General features: G+C 43.4%; 1 protein-coding gene across 4 annotated transcripts in view; it reads left to right on the forward strand.

Moving 5' to 3' along the window:
* The window catches only part of SCN8A (sodium voltage-gated channel alpha subunit 8), a 110,281-nt gene that overhangs the window by 60,780 nt on the left and 31,885 nt on the right, over positions 1-17,616 (forward strand). For all 4 annotated transcript variants that reach the window (XM_083427184.1, XM_083427183.1, XM_083427181.1 and 1 more), the window contains exons 13-20: positions 1,489-1,624; positions 2,120-2,358; positions 3,500-3,673; positions 5,473-5,829; positions 8,971-9,441; positions 10,518-10,635; positions 11,640-11,794; positions 14,199-14,372. In XM_083427184.1, the coding sequence (XP_083283310.1) occupies positions 1,489-1,624; positions 2,120-2,358; positions 3,500-3,673; positions 5,473-5,829; positions 8,971-9,441; positions 10,518-10,635; positions 11,640-11,794; positions 14,199-14,372 (1,824 nt within the window). The remainder of the gene's footprint in view (positions 1-1,488; positions 1,625-2,119; positions 2,359-3,499; positions 3,674-5,472; positions 5,830-8,970; positions 9,442-10,517; positions 10,636-11,639; positions 11,795-14,198; positions 14,373-17,616) is intronic.

A 17,616-nucleotide genomic window follows, 5' to 3' on the forward strand; every position in this document is an offset into this window, starting at 1 on the left:
TATATGAATAGCTGGAACAGGAGCTGGGGCGAGGCTTGGTTTTTCCTACAGGACCAATCAAAATCCTCCTGCACCCCCATCTCGCACCCTCTCCATTTTTAATCTGAACTGATAGAGCCCAGGTTCAGGTTTACTGGATCAGTTAGGTTAGAACTATGCCAGAGAATAAAGGCAAACGAAAGGCACAGGGTCACCTGTAAGCCAAAACCATTGCCACCAATCCTAAACACACTTGCTCCCATTATGGCCAAAGGAAGTTGCTCCAGAGTGAGCGTTATTTATGAATAGCATCACCGTCTTTGGCCAAAGTGCACATGGGAAGCCTTATTCCTGTGTCCTTAAATTCCAAGCTTTTTTTTCCTTAAAAAAACAAAACCCCTCTTTGTCTAGGTTCTTGCAAACTAAATGAAACTACTCCTTCCCAGTCCTTTTTTTCCCTCCTTAAGAATGTTTGAAACCCTTCCTAGTTACTTTCAGCTTCAGTTACTACCACTTTCTCTAGTTAGCATGCTAGTCTACTGTGCTCTTTCCAGACTTGGTCCTCTAACAGCATGGAAATGTTACAGACTGTTAACTTTAGCATGACGCATGCATGAAAGGCAACCTAAGATACATATCTGTATTGCGTGATGCCTGTCATCCGATAGTTCTTTGGGACAGTGGCTATAATCTGTTGTTAAACAAGAGAAGCACCTAATCTTCATCATCACATCTGAGAGACCACATGAGCCATGCAGGCTTTTCATGGAGTAAATATTTTATTTCAAACCTCTATATGCTCAGACCCAAAGCAGCAAATGCTGAGTTTTGCTTGATTGAAGCAAACAGCATTTGTCGTTCCCTAGGTCTGTCCCTGCTCCCATTTACAAAGAAGCATAGAAGGGAGTAGATTCTCAGTTATTTATGTTTACCAGTCATGATTAAATGGTCAGCTTTAGACAAACCATATTAAAGGATTAGCTAGTGCTGTTTTGGGACAATCAAGGTAGGCACAGAAGACATGTTCTTCCAACTTTTTTGTTTAATGTGATTTCCAGGGACTCCAAATTTGGCTGGAATAGCAACAGAACTTGAAGAATTCAGAGAGTAGATGAACATATTCAATAAAGAGCTCATAAAATATTATACAGGGTGTCTCTATCCTGTGCATTAATGTGAAATCAGCTTTCTGCAGCCTTTCATCTAAGTTCCTTTTACACCAGAATTCCACGCACTGCAATAGTTTTTGAAATGCGCTTAAGAATATCCCTGACTTTAAAAAGTTAGGTGTTAAGTAGAATAGAACTCATTTTTTATAACAGCAAAACCTTTCTTCACCTTAAGGAGGGGAGGCCAGTGAGGTTATTATTATCTGGCAAAACCACCATCTTCCACATATATAAAGATTTGACCCAAAACAAATTCTGCCTTTGCAGCTGAGAGCCCATCACATTTGCCCGCGCAAACATGAAAGAGGCCATACTAACAGGATGTTAATGGATTTTTCAGGGAACCACTGAGGTGGAGATTAAAAAGAAAGCTACTGGGTCACTCTTGGTATCAATGGACCAGCTGAATGCATCCTATGGAAGGAAGGACCGAACCAACAGTATAATGACAGTAATCACAAATACCCTTGTAGAAGGTATGTGTGTTAGAAAGCTGTGGTCCTGTGCCCACTAGCTCAAGGGATTACCCACTTCAGAAGTTAGTATTCGTCTTCCTTTTCCCATGCTTTAATTTTAAAAACCATCTTACATTTTTGTTGTTGTTGTTCTTAAGATTGCATAGACCCTACTTTTCAGACTCTGCATGCTGCCCTGAGCCCCTTGAAGGAAGGTCAGGATTAAAATGTAACATATACTTGATTTAAGATGCAGAATTTTTTCTTTATTCCACTCCACCCCCAAATATTAATTTTATGGATTCTTAGATTAATTATTCATGCATAGCTTGTTTTCCTGTCTCACTGCAGATGTCCTGATTCCTTTTGTTTGTGAAATGTGACCACCTCTTAAACCTAAAACATAACAGCCTGCAAGGCCCAACAAATTGAGAATGACTTAAACCTAGCATAAAATTTCATTGGGCGTGTCTACATTAATCGGTTAAAGTTGCCCACCTTCTTGTTTTGTTGTAGAACTAGAAGAATCCCAAAGAAAATGCCCTCCCTGCTGGTACAAATTTGCCAACATCTTCCTTATTTGGGAGTGCCACCCATACTGGATGAAGCTGAAAGAAATTGTCAACTTGATTGTCTTCGACCCCTTTGTGGATTTAGCCATTACGATCTGTATTGTTTTGAATACTCTGTTCATGGCAATGGAGCACCATCCCATGACCCCACAGTTTGAGCATGTCTTGGCCGTAGGGAACCTGGTAAGCATGAAAATGTTCCCAATGCCTATGGGAACTCAGCCTTATGTATGGGAAACAGCCTTATTAGAAAAACTAGCCAATAAACTGAAATGGACACGGGGACAAATAGAAGAAGACATCTTCACCCCGGTATGGTTCCCTTTTATCACATACACAGCCCAACAAGACAACAACAAGAATCCGCCAACAGCCTACGAATCAATTTGGCCAACCTGATTCAAAAATACACACCCTCGCACACAAAAACAAATCTCACTACAGCCAACCAAAGACAACCAACCACACCCTAGGCTACCCTCAGCCTCACTCACCACCAAGGAAATATAATGAGCGAATAGTAAGAGAACCACACAAGCGACGCTGACACAAAACCCCACACATGCACTAAGTAGAAGAATAGAAGCATTGCCCCCGATCCAACCCCACTTACCATTCCCCCCCCCTCTTTTCTTCCTAACCTAACACTGTATGTAACACTAATGTCTCACAACAAATCAAACTGATCTGTAGAAAACACAACTTGAAAAAAAGAGACAATTCACCTTGGCTAACTGATTACTCTAGTCAAACAGTGACTTGAATTATTGCCAGCTACTTTTGAATATCAAGATAGACTTAGAAAGGCCTACTTATAAATATTTAAATAAATAAAATAAGGCAAGCATTGCTGCCCACAAGTATCTAGAGTCTGGGGGCTCTAGCTGGTGCCACTGCCAGTTTTGGAATTGAGGTACCGTATTTTTCGCTCTATAAGACGCACCTTTTCCCTCCTAAAAAGTAAGGGGAAATGTTTGTGCATCTTATGGAGCGAATGCAGGCTGTGCAGCTGTTCTGTGAAGCCAGAACAGCAAGAGGGATTCAGAATATTTTTTTCCTTGTTTTCCTCCTCCAAAAACTAGGTGCGTCTTATGGTCTGGTGCGTCTTATAGAGTGAAAAATACGGTAATTCAGTGAAATACTAAGAAAAAAGTAGCAGTGGGGCAAAAATTCTGATTATACGGAAAAAGGGGGGGGGGAGACTGTCTCTTCATCCAAATTGCTGATATACTGTGGCCTGTTCATTCATTAATTCAATTGAAGCCAAAAAGTATTAAGTTCAGTGAGAGCTTTGAACATTCTGATCCCTTTTCCCCTTTTTTAGGTTTTCACTGGAATTTTCACAGCTGAGATGTTCCTAAAGCTCATAGCAATGGACCCCTACTATTATTTCCAAGAAGGGTGGAACATTTTTGATGGATTTATTGTCTCTCTCAGTTTGCTGGAGCTGATGCTGGCAGATGTGGAAGGGCTTTCGGTGTTGCGATCTTTCCGATTGGTACTATTTGCTTATTTTACTCCACTTTTCACAGTTTCCTGTCTTTCCTCTCCTTTCACCCGATACAACTTTTTAAATAAGGTTATATATCAGAACCCACAGTAAAGGTCCACGGGAGGACTAATTGCCAAATCCTTACTGGCCAGTATTGCAAATAAAGACTTGTTCCATGTCCAAGAGTTGGGGTTTATATCCCCTTTCAATTGCCATTTATTCTGCCTAAAATTGCCTCTAAATAGCTAGAATCTGAAGGCTACTTGCTGCAAGCAATGACTGCAGAGCTTACATGCAGACCTTAGCAACAAGTCCATTTCAGGAAGCAGTTAATATCCCAAATGCACTCTCAGCATATGGTTTTCTTTAAAAATGGCAGTGGGGATTAGCAGTAGGATTCTATTGGGTTGGAGCGTGGAAGTGATTGTGGCAGGTGAATTGCCCAATGCAGAGCACAGTCAGGCTTCCACCTCTTATGTGGTCACTTCCAAGAACATGCAGGGTTCCTGCCACCGTTTCTGCCTTAGTCAAGAGGACACGAAGGGACTGTCCGTTTGAAAAGCGGGTATTGGGTAGTAGAGTAGTAGAGGTTGTGCTCTGCATGCAAAAGATTTCCAGTTCAATGTCCCTGGCTTCTCCCGGCAGGGCTGGGATACATCCCTGCCCCTCTAAATCTTTGGAAAGCTGCTGCCAGTCTCTATAGACAATATTGTAGAAGGTAGACCAATGGCCTGATGCTCTTAAGTCAGCTAGTGGCAATCTGCAGATCCTGACTTTCCAGCTAAAATCCATAGATTGACAGCTCTGCCTCTAGAAATCTCCCATTCAGGGTTTAGTTCATAATCAGTATTTCTTTTATTATATATACAGTGGCCCCTTCGGGTAATGTAACCTTCGGGTTGTGAACGTGGCAAACTCGTAAGTGGGTTTGCCGTTCTCGGGTGTGCAGAAATGCTCTGCACGCTTCGTGCATGCGCAGAAGTGTTCTGCAGTGGCACAAGCATGCGTAGAAGCGGTCCTCCCATTATGAAATTTTTGGGATACGGCTGGGCCTCTAGAACGGATCCCGTTCATAACCGGAGGTACCACTGTACAGTACTGAATTTTTATTTAAATTTCGGAAATTTTAACAAATTAACTTCAACTTTTAATACATATTTCCCTTGACGGTTTGACTTCCCACCCTTACCTTCATGATGTTTTTATTCCCTCCCCTTTTTCCTGCTGCATTATGTAGCATACGTATCTCTCATACTAATTTCCTCTACTACAACTGTTGTCGTCTCCCTTCCGCTGTTTAAATTTCGAATCCTGATCACGACTTGATTTGGCTATAAAATTTCCTCAGATAATCCCAAAGGGGTTTCCACTCCTCAATAAAAAGTTTGTCGCTTTGATCTCTTAATCTTTGCTGTCCATTTTGCCATTTCTGCAAATAGCCCATTAGTTTCTTCATGATTTGAACTTCTCCTTCCTTCCATTTCTTCGCATAGAGGATTCTGGCTGCTGCTGTTGCGTACATAAATAGTTTAATCATCCTCTTTGGGATGTCCATCCCTATTATCCCTAGATGTAAACTTTAGGTTTTGAGGAATAACCACTTTTAACATTTTCTTCAGTTCATTATGCATCATTTCCCAAAATCCCTGAGCTTTTTCACAGGTCCACCACATATGAAAAATGCCCCTTCAGTATGTTGTGATCAATATCTCTTTTTAAATCTGGGTCCCCATTGGCAGGACTGTTGCTTTATTAATCATAAATCTGTTTTATCTATATTTCTCTTTCTTTTTTACGTCTTCAAGTTGAGGGTCTTCAAGCTGGCAAAATCCTGGCCAACCCTGAACATGTTGATTAAAATCATTGGCAACTCGGTGGGTGCCTTAGGAAACCTGACCTTGGTGCTAGCCATCATTGTCTTCATCTTTGCCGTGGTGGGAATGCAGCTTTTCGGCAAGAGCTACAAGGAATGTGTCTGCAAGATCAACCCCGAGTGTGAGCTTCCACGATGGCACATGCACGACTTCTTCCACTCTTTCCTTATCGTCTTCCGTGTGCTGTGTGGGGAGTGGATTGAAACCATGTGGGACTGTATGGAAGTGGCAGGACAGGCCATGTGCCTTATTGTCTTCATGATGGTGATGGTCATTGGAAATCTGGTGGTCAGTAAATATCTATCTGTGGTTGCTTTTGAGTGGGAAGTGGATGGCTGTCTTGTAATGGGCTGGGACAAGAACTCACTGTTTCTATTCTGTGGCAGGTTCTTCAGCTAATATTCTCTATTTGCTTAGATGTTTTAAATACCAATGCTAAGGGTTACCGCACATTCAGGAAACTTTCAGGATTAAGACTAATGACTGCAGCACAAATGCATTATTATTATTATTATTATTATTATTATTATTATTATTATTAACTGCTCTATACCCAGAGGTCTTGAGGGACACGGGTGGCGCTGTGGGTTAAACCACAGAGCCTAGGACTTGCCGATTGGAAGGTTGGCGGTTCGAATCCCCACAACAGAGTGAGCTCCTGTTGCTCAGTCCCTGCTCCTGCCAACCTAGCAGTTCGAAAGCACGTCAAAGCACAAGTAGATAAATAGGTACCGCTCCAGCGGGAAGGTAAACAGTGTTTCCGTGCTCTGGTTTGCCAGAAGCGGCTTAGTCATGCTGGCCACATGACCCGGAAGCTGTACACCGGCTCCGTCGGCCAATAAAGCGAGATGAGCGCCACAACCCCAGAGTCGGCCACGACTGGACCTAATGGTCAGGGGTCCCTTTACCTTTACCCAGAGGTCTCAGGGAGGTTCACAGAAAAAAATCACAACATATATAATCAGAATAAAAACAACAACCCAATAACACCCCCCTCCCAGAAAAGAGCCACATTCTAAAAGGGTATAGGATCAACTCAAAGGCCTGGTTTAAAAGGAACGTTTTTGCCTGGCGCCTAAAGGTGTGCAATGAAGGCGCCAGGGGAACTTCCTGGGGAGAGCATTCCACAGATGGGAAGCTACTGCAGAGAAGGCCCATTCTCATGTTGCCACCCTCCGCACCTCTCGTGGAGGAGGCACATGAAGGAGGGCCTCAGAAGATGATCTCAGGGTCAGGTAGGTTCATATGGAAAGAGGTGGTTTTTGAGGTATTGCAATCCTAAGCAATATCATGATCTAGAACAGAGGTAGTCTGATCATGATCTCCAGAGGTGGACTGCAACACCCATCCTCTCTGGCCATTAGTCACATTGACCAGGGCTATTGGGTGCCATGGTCCACAGCTTCTACAGTGCACGATATTGGCTACCCCGATCTAGAAGATTAATGTAAGAACAGACACACCCCCATTGGATCAGATCAAAGAACCATTTTATCCAGCCTCCTATTCCCACATGCCAGATTCCTGTGGGAAGCCCACAAGCATAGCCCTCTGTAACCCACCCCACAACTGTCTCTGAACCCATGGCATTGCGCTGGTATAAGCAGCTGACTCTGAACTGCCATAGCAACATCACCACTTGTCCCCATTCCTGGCTTTAAAATAAGTGGAAGCAGAATTGATGGGGTAGAATAAGATGTGTCAAACCCTTCCGGTGCCCTTTTGGTGGGGCACTTTCTGCCATGGCAATAGGCAGCCGCAGCTGTTACAATGGGACTGCCGCTGGCACCATAGCAGAATAGACTGCCATCATTTATGCTATGCAGGCTGACAATATTATTTATGAGTTGTTAGGTTCTTACAAATAGGCAGCTGCAAACCACTGTTTTAACTTCCCACAATGCCCTCAAAGCAGCATAATTCCAGGGCATTCTGGGAAATAAAAAAGAGGGTTCATGGAGGGTGTCAGCTGGGATGTTGGAGCCCCAGGAATCTGCCTGAGGATACCATGTTCTGACACCAGGCCTGGATCCACCGCTTACAGGTATTTTAGCCACAAGAGACTTAACAGTGTTAGTACAAGCATACATATGTGATGCACCCAAGAAAATTTCTATAATGGAATTGCAGCTGACATTACATCAAAATACATGCATTTTGTATCTCACATAGGATGGCTCTGTAGCTTTGTTGGCCCTCATATATACTACAATGCATATTTTTAAGATCATAGCATCAGTGAATGTCGGGGCATGTTTGGAAGAAATACCTCTTTTTAAACTGGCATAAAACTTCCAAAAAGTTAAGAGCATTTTTTAAAAGGAAAAAAAAAATCCAAGCATAATTTTCCTTTACTGTTGCTCACATTGCAATTTTTCCTGTATTTAAAAGGATGCTGCTGAAATGCTTCAGAAAAACTAATTTTGTCTGGCTAACTCTTTCAAATATCCTCCCTTTTACCTTGACTTGATATTTGCCAATTTAACGGTTCTGTTCAAAACAAAACACACAAACGATACAATAAATTGCGCATAAAAGCAAAGGAAACATGAGAATAAAATGATCTGATTATATGATGCGCCTTAAAATAAGGAGTGAAATTAAGTCTGACCCCTATAAGACTCAAAAATGCAGTGCTATTTCCTTTTATTTTACAGAAAATTGTGTGTATATAATCTGTCTTTTAATGTGCTCAGTGTATATGAAACGTTCAGGCATCAATCAGAAAGAAACCAGGGATCCATTTTGCCTGCTGCATTTCAACATTCATAATATAAGACTGCTTTTCTCAGTCAAAATCCTCAATGTTTGCCTTCCCTCCTTGTTACTTTCTGAGATTCTTTAACCAGTACCCTTTCCTACCATATTTAGAACAAAAAACTTGCAAGGCTTTGCCCATGTGGTGCAGTCAAATTAATTAAAACATTTCAGATTTCTTCTTTGTAACAAACGTGGGAATTCTACAGGGCTGTCTGTAAGCTCAGGGCTGTATATGTGTGCTCACGTTTTATTTATTTACTCCATGTGTATATCACATTCATGCCAAGGCATTCACAGCGTTTTGCAATTTAAAATAATGGCTTGCAATCTAACAGAGATGATACAAAAGGAAAAGGGGAGATAATAAGCAAATTGTTGTACCGATTATTACATAATGATTGCAATTGTTTATAATGCAAATTGCTTGGAGGTTTTTACAATTAAGTGGTATGCACATTCCATAAATAAATAGCTAAACAGGTGGCATGAATGGCTGCGGAAGGAAATGGTTCTGGGATGGGAGGAGCCAACTGGGATGGGAGGAGCCAGCAGAGCAAGGCCCACTGCCACCAAGTAGAAGGATGCACTTTGAGGACGATATTGCCAATTCACTGAGCAAAAAGTGGCTAGAGGGAGTCTTGTCTTACAGACCCATTTCTGCTTCTGCAGGTATTGAACCTGTTCTTGGCTTTGTTGCTGAGCTCTTTCAGCGCAGACAACCTTGCAGCAACAGATGATGATGGTGAGATGAACAACTTGCAGATCTCAGTCATCCGGATCAAGAAAGGCATTGCCTGGGCCAAGATCAGAATGCACGAGTTTGTGCAGACCCACTTCAAGCAACGGGAGGCGGATGAAGTGAAGCCACTGGACGAGCTGTATGACAAGAAGATGAACTGCATCGCCAACCACACCGGCGCCGACATCAACCGGGAGATCGATTACCAGAAGAACGGCAATGGCACCACCAGTGGCATTGGCAGCAGCGTGGAAAAGTACATAATTGATGAAGACCACATGTCTTTCATCAACAACCCTAACCTCACCGTTCGTGTCCCCATAGCTGTGGGTGAGTCTGACTTTGAGAACCTCAACACGGAAGATTTCAGCAGTGACACCGACCCCGATGGCAGCAAAGAGGTATGGAGCCGTACTTGCTCATAGGCCGCACCTTCATGCCTTTGTTTTGGGTGGCCCATTGCATTGCAAGAGGGAAGCAAATTTGGCCTTCTGGCCAGAGCGCGAGGCTTTGCAGCCAGCAAATTTCTCAGTGCAAATAAAGTAGGTCCTCTTTACTTTGTTTGGCAAGATGAGAACAAAGGTGGCACAGACTTTTCATGGGTCGTATGTATGACTAAGTCATTCATAATAAGAACATACAAAGAACCCTGTTGTATCAGCCCAAAGGTCCATCATATATCATGTAATGGGGAACCAGATTGGATAGGGATAAATCTTCTTTCTAGTCTGTCACTTCCTCATGTGTTCATAAGCTTTCTACACGGAGCAGAATGCTAGGCCCTCTGTATTGTGTGCTTGGCTTAACACCACAATCAGTCTGCCTATGTTTCTCCACTTTTAAAAAGGGGGAAATATATTCCTGGGCAGTGCTGGATTTACGTATAAGATAAACAACCTGTAGCTTAGGGCTCCACTCTCTTGGGCCCCTCCAAAAAAAATTAAAGGAAAAAAACTGGATGTACATTTCCAAAATATAAGATAAAAGACAAATAAAATAAAACCTGCAGACAGCAACAGTGTTCTGTGTTGTGTAGGCTCCTATGATGTACATATTTTGTTCTGTACAAATGGCTTTAGATACCTATTAGGTCCATAAATTACCATATAGCATCTATTCAACACAAAATACAGTGAAAATTTGTTGTTGACAAAGGACAGCTGGACATTTAAAGGGCCCTGTTACCTTCAGTAGCTTAGGGCCTCATCAAACCTAAATCAGGCCCTGTTCTTGGGAGATATTTGCTCCTTCCAATTGTTTCCTTCTTTACGTTTATTTCAAAAGTCTTAAAGGATGTACCATATTAAGATGGGCCGATATTCAGCAGGGGTTAGACCGGGAAATAGTTTTATTCTTATTTTATTTCTTTTCTGTGCTGCATATTGGCATGAATGTCAATGTTGTTTAAAAAATGGAGCTCTTCATTTCTCCTGGTTCAAAATATATGTGTTTGTGATGTTCTTTCCCATTGTTCAAGAAACTGGATGATACGAGTTCGTCGGAGGGCAGTACCATTGATATAAAGCCTGAGGCAGAAGAGGTTCCTGTGGAAGCACCAGAAGAATACCTGGATCCGGACGCATGTTTCACAGAAGGTGATTTTGAACACAGTGGGGCAAAATGGACCTTTTAACAATATGGCGTCCACTCAGAGCATGTTACCTCTGCAGAGTGGCCTTCCTTGATAGGGCTGACTTCAGGTTTGAGGGGGCCTTCAGCAAAGTGCCCCCTAAGACCCCTGCTGCTTAGGCAGCCGCTGTGAGATAGGCTATTAATTTATCTCAGTGCCCCCAGTTCGGCATCACTCTGGGACATTCTGGGAAATATAAATGGCAACTCGCAGATCCAGCAGAGTTAAGAAGCTACTAGGGTTAAGCGGAGCCCCTGTGCCTAATTACACTTTTTTTTTTTTACTTTCAAAAACAAGCTAAACATTTCCTGAAGTTGTTGTTAATAATAATAATAATTTATTTATACCCCGCCCATCTGGCTGGGTTTCCAGAATATTAAAAAAACAATAAAACATCAAACATTAAAAGCTTCCCTAAACAGGGTTGCCTTCAGATGTCTTCTAAAAGTCAGATAGTTGTTTATTTCCTTTACATCTGATGGGAGGGCATTCCGCAGGGTGGGGGCCACCACCGAGAAGGCCCTCTGCCTGGTTCTTGCAGTGAGGGAACAGCCAGAAGGCCCTCGGAGCTGGACCTCAGTGTCTTAAGGAATATAATAAAAATAACAACTATTAGATTTTTTCAGCCGATCTCTTAAAAGTCTTATTAAGAAATTTGAAGGGTACTGTTGGACCAGTTGATATGGAGCCACCAGTGCATGTTCTAACTGCAGTAAATTTCGCTGCAACCTTTTATTAGAGAATTAAATCTGCCCTGAGCAATACTATTCTACAGGGTCTTAGCTATGAAAAATTTAAGGTATTATGCACAGATAAAAATATTTTGTGGAGCATTGTCCTTGATGATTATGACAGCGCTGGGAAAATTATTTTTTTGTAACGAAGTCGAATTAATTAATATTTTTTTAATAAAAGGAATAAGGAAATGTTACAGCTCTCGGAAAACCTGTGCTAATTTTACATTTGCAGGCTGCGTTCAGCGGTTCAAGTGCTGCCAAGTCAGCATTGAAGAAGGGTGGGGCAAGTCTTGGTGGAACTTACGAAAGACATGCTTTCTTATTGTGGAGCATAACTGGTTTGAGACGTTCATTATCTTCATGATCTTGCTAAGCAGTGGAGCCCTGGTGAGCAGAGTTATATTATATTGAGTCTTCTCTATGTAATGCTCCTAGCGTCACTTTGGGGGTCAAACTAGACAATACACGAAATTTGTAAAAAAGCATTTCAAACAGCTGAGTGTGTGTTTGTTTTCAAAGTTAAAAAGCTGCTGTCAGGAGTGGCAAAGGATTGGGACCATTGAGGTTATCCCTTTGTCTGCATGCTGGGGAAGATTACCCGTCCCCAAAGCTGCTGGTCACCCAAGGATGGAAGTTTCTATTGGTGCATTTGCTCAATTTACAAACTCAGGAAATTCAGTTGTTGCTCTGTAGCACTGTAGTCTAACCCACTGACCCTTTTGGGCTTGCCAATCAGAAGGCTAGTGGTTCGAATCCCCGCAACGGAGTGAGCTCTCGTTGCTCTTTCCCAGCTCCTGCCAACCTAGCAGTTTGAAAGCATGCCAGTGCAAGTAGATAAATAGGTACCACTGTGGCGGGAAGGTAAACGGTGTTTCCGTGCATTCTGGTTTCTGTCACGGTGTTCTGTTGCGCCAGAAGCAGTTTAGTCATGCTGGCCACATGACCCGGAAAGCTGTCTGTGGACAAACACCCAGCTCCCTCAGCCTGAAAGCGAGATGAGCGCTGCAACCCCATAGTCGCCTTTCACTGGACCTAACCATTCGGGGTCCTTTACCTTAACCTTTTACCTTACCATCCAGTGCTCCCCCCTTCTTCTATGGGGGGCCCCTTGGTGTTCATGAAGGGACCTATGGACTTTTGTGGTACCAGTAACAATCATGTTTTTGAAGCGGTTGTGGTGTTGTTTTTTCCACCACAGTGTTCTCGAAGTAAACACAGCTACTGGAACATTTGTTAAAAACTTAAAATGGAGCTGCTATGGGTGTTTGCTGCTATGGGTGTTTGCTTTTAACAGGGTGAAAAGCAAGTGTAAGTATTGGGTATTGGGTCTCCCCAAAGCTGCCTGAGAATGCTTTGGGCTGATGCCAGCTCTGGAGTCACTTACTATATTACTTGTGAAAACACCCTAGGTCTCTTTGACAAAGCGTGTTCTCCAATAAATGAGAGCACGTGTTGCGGTGTGGGCCACTGGGCCAGGCCTCTTGTTGCCAGGCAGGTTAATAGTTGTTGCTTGGCATTGTGATTGGATAACCGGGTTGCTGGGGCAAATTGTATGTTGCAAATTGGGTAGGTGGGACCATAGTCTTTAAATATTGGTGCACTCTGGTTTCTCTTTCTCTTTGCAGAGTGCATCGGATCACCCGCCCGCCCGCCCTCTTTTCCGGTTGACCTTGCTTTGCCTGTCATGGGGTCGTCTGCCTTGGCGCAGGGGCCTAGTAGGAATTTTGCCATTTGGTGATTGGCTGTGCCATTTGGTTTTTGCCTACTACTCAGCAATTCGTCACAACTTGTAAGGTTGCGGTTAGGCATTGGTTATAATATGCTGGTGGTGGAGGGGTCTGAATAGGCTGTGCCTGCCCCTCCTATTGCGCTGAAGGGAATTCCGTTAAAGGAATCCTGGGGCTTGCCACGATTTCCTGGGGCTTGCTTGGTCATGTGACCAGGACCGCCCAATCCCTGTCATGGGAATCCTTGTCATAGGACCAGGGCCGGCAAGCTTTCGGGGAGCTGCTGGGGTGAGCGGCGTGGGTCCGACGCTTAGCTCAAATGACCCCCAAGTTTGACTTTCCCTTCTACTGGCTACCGATCGGACCTCGGGATGTCAGTTCTGTCCCTGGCGGGGGGGGGGGCAGATAGTCATAACCAATGCCTAAACAACCACTCACTGATTTTGTATTTTAATAAAGTTGTGGCCAAAATAGTGCCCAAAAACCCAAAACTAAATTACGTGTTATGTGTGAAGTTATTTGAGGGGTGGCCTGGGGACCTACACACGCAAGCACAGTGAGCAAGTGACTCCAGATCTTTCGTTTATTTGGAATTGCCTTGGATACAATACTTTAAAAAGAAAAAGAAAATACTAACAACAACCAGTTTCTACACAACCAGAAAAGCATTGGAACCACTTTTGCATGGCCAGATCATACAGGGTAATATCTACTCGAAGGACCAATGAAGTCCAAGCAAATTACCTGCATCTTTCCAATGCCGATATTGCTCCTCCCCAAGGATTGGGCAACACTTGCATGGGAAGAAAAAAACCCCCATATAATCCAGCTGGTGTCCTTCCAAGAGATAGACAGAGATAGACTGGAAATGGCATTCCACCCACATGGAAGCAGCTTCTGTGCCTCTCCAACAATGCTTCAAGCGTTGGGAGATGTGTGAACTGTACGTTCCTTGAGAAGTCTGCGTGTCTCCCACAAGTTTTTGGACCCAGTTTTTTTATTTCTAGCTCGCTCTGCTGCCAGGAAAAGAGTGTGATAATCCTTGTTGCCTTGTTACTCCTTAGGCCTTTGAAGATATTTACATAGAACAGAGAAGGACCATACGGACTGTCTTGGAGTATGCCGACAAAGTCTTCACTTACATCTTTATCCTCGAAATGTTGTTGAAGTGGTGTGCCTATGGATTCGTGAAGTTCTTCACTAATGCCTGGTGCTGGCTAGATTTCCTCATTGTAGCAGTAGGTATCATTTTTGCTTTTTCCAATCCATGCATTGGTTGTTGTTGTTGTTGTTGTTTTAGCAGGACTGGGGCATTCCTTTGCACGGATAAATGAGGCCCGGGAATACCATTCCTGTAGCTTTCTAAATCTGGGCTCCAGTAACGACAGGGGTGGAGAACCTATGCCCCCACCCACCCATTGTTGTTGGACTCCAGTTACCATCAGCCCCTGCCAGTTTGGCCCATGGTCAGGGATGATGGGAGTTGTAATCTAGCAAAATCTTGAGGGCCACAGTTTCTCCACTCCTGAACCAAGTGTTGAGAGTTCACCTATATGTGTATACATGTGTGAACAGGACCAATCCATCAAAATAGAATTGTTCTATGCTCTCTGCTCCAGCGATTCAAATTGCACGGTTCCATACTTTCACTTTCAGGCCTGCTTTTTCAGTGGAATCGGAATGTTGACTGAAATTGAGAAAAGGGCACAGAAACAGCAGACAAAGAAAAATAGTTTTGCAAGAAAATCTGCCTGCTGCTGCTACTGGCTGTCCAAGAGATAATTGAATAAGCTGCCAGAGAGATCCAATAATCGAAGTATTGGTGAATGGTGCAGTTGACAATATCTTTTGGAATCGTCAGCACCCAATAATGCTGCATTATTCAGGGGGGACATGAGGGAATAAAATGGAGAAAATTGAAATCTAAACGATCTGATCAGTTTAACAAACCAAAGACCCAGAACAAGGAATAATAATAATAATAATTTATTTGTACCCCGCCCTCCCCAGCCAAGACTGGGCTCAAGGCGGCTAACAACCAGTAATAAAAACAAGTTGATTAAAATACAATTAAAAAAACCAAGATTATAATACAGCATTAAAACATTAAGATGCAGCCTCTCTTCACAGGAGGAGAAAGGAAAAAGAAAGAGGAGGAGGGAATCAAACTGATTCCAATCCAAAGGCCAGGCGGAACAGCTCTGTCTTACAGGCCCTGCGGAAAGAAATCAGATCCCGCAGGGCCCGGTCTCATGAGACAGAGCGTTCCACCAGGCCGGAGCCAGTGTTGAAAAGGCCCTGGCTCTGGTTGAGGCTAATCTAACTTCCTTAGGGCCCAGGACCACTAGGGTGTTGCTATTTATGGACCTTAAGGCCCTCCGTGGGGCATACCGGGAGAGGCGGTCCTGTAGGTATGAGGGTCCTGGGCAGTGAAGGGCTTTAAAGGTCAAAACCAGCACCTTAAATCTGACCCTGTACTCCGCCGGGAGCTAGTGCAGCTGGAAAAGCACTGGGTGAATATTGTTGTGCTTCACCCCAGAATGCCCAATTTGAGCTTGGAGTTCCAGTACTGATCAAGAATGAACCACATAATTGAACGTCTTCAGTATTACACCTTCCTCAAAAGCAAGGATTCTCTTTCAGTGTTGCCGGAGGAGGTGCAAGTACATGATAGATAAACTCCCCTTGCGCCAAAGCTTCTCCATCTCTCCACCCATCTGCCTCAAGTATTGTAAGATGCTCAACTATGTGCCTCCCTCCATGTTTTAATTGTACTGTGGGGGCAGGGAGGCAGTGGAGGAATGGTATCCTTTCTGCACGGAATATTTCTTTCCCTCCCTTGTAAGAAGTGTCAAGCAACCCAAGTTTGCTTGGCCTGCCCAGCCCACATTGAATGAGGCTGAGGGACAGAGCTTTCATTAGGCTTACTTGGGGGGACACCACCAAAAACTGGCAATCAATCTCTAAGTGTCCCATAATGTTTGCAAATACCCCCTGTGTAATAGGGTCCAATTGTGAATCCTTGCAAAGATTACACACAGAGGTAGCTCACAATGGAGATGAGTGCACCAGTCTTCAATTGCCCTGGGCCATGTCCTTGTCTTCTTTCCTCTGTTGCAGTGTAAGCTTTGAGGAAGCTTAGTATCAAACGACAAGTTTAAATTAAATGTGCACCTGCATTAGTATGTCTGTGTCACATCACAATGCCTGAAGTGGGGGCAGGGGTCCAGATTGGGACCAAGGCATCAGTGGAAGGCTTTTAAGCCCTTTCCCCCTTTCCCACTGTTAAGTTGTGGGTGAACATATCAGACAACATAGCAATTCTTCAAACAGCTCTTGTTTATTCACAGGCCAGAACAGAACTGAACTGAAGGGTTCAGTCACCCTGCTTATATAGAGCTCCAGTACAACGTAACTGCAACAATTTTCTAAAACTATCCAATCACTGAACGTCACTTTCAATCCTTTATTTGCATAACTATCTACAGTATCCCCCTGCTGGCCCAGGGTGAGAACTTCAGTACATAACACCCACAACCCCCCTCCTTCTCACTGCTATTTCCCTGGAAGGGTAGCTGTGATTGGCGTCGATTGCAACTTCCCTCCTAGGAAAACAGCAGCTACCAGGGACGATTTTCCTCTCAGGGCTGCAGTGCAAGGAAAACTTTAAACCTACAGCACAGCACCATTCAACAACACAAAGACAAAAGCAACCACCCACATGTATTTAATATAACAATTAGTTTGGCTTGTTGCTTGTAATGGATGGCAGGGGTCTCTGTGACCACACCCTGCAACCTCCATGGGCCAAGATTGCTAAATGTTCTTGTGAACTCATTCCCTCTCTTCGTGGAAAAGAAGAACTGAAAGTGAGGTGATTTATTTTTTTTAACAGCATATACCTTTTTCATGGACACTACTGCTATGTGATTAGAAAGAAAGAAAATGAAACTTTCAGAGACATCTACCAAAATATTTTTATATTTGGCTAAAATGAAGTGAAACAAAAATCTGCAAAGAGCATCCTGTCTTAATAGCAGGTGTTTGAAATTTTTGGTCCTCCAGATGTTGCAGGACTACAACTCCCATCATCCCTGGCCATTGGCAATGCTTTCAGAGACTGAAGGGAGTTCTAGTTCAGAACAATCTGGTGAGCCAAAAGTTTCCCCACTTTTGCTAATACAGTGGTGCCTCGCAAGACGAAATTAATTCATTCTGCGAGTTTTTTTGTCTTGTGAATTTTTCATCTTGCAAAGCACGGTTTCCCATAGGAAATGCATTGACGGTTTCCCATAGGAATGCATTGACGGTTTTAAGAAAAAGGCGCAAGATGTTTTCATCTTGCGAAGCAAGCCCATAGGGAAATTCGTCTTGCGAAGCAACTAAAAAAAGAAAAAACTCTTTCGTCTTGCGAGTTTTTCGTCTTGCGAGGCATTCATCTTGCGAGGTACCACTGTAGTATTATATTAAGATCTCTAAAAT

The sequence above is a fragment of the Podarcis tiliguerta genome (assembly GCF_965153285.1).
Source record: "Podarcis tiliguerta genome assembly, chromosome: 2".
NCBI classification, from domain to species: Eukaryota; Metazoa; Chordata; class Lepidosauria; order Squamata; family Lacertidae; genus Podarcis; species Podarcis tiliguerta.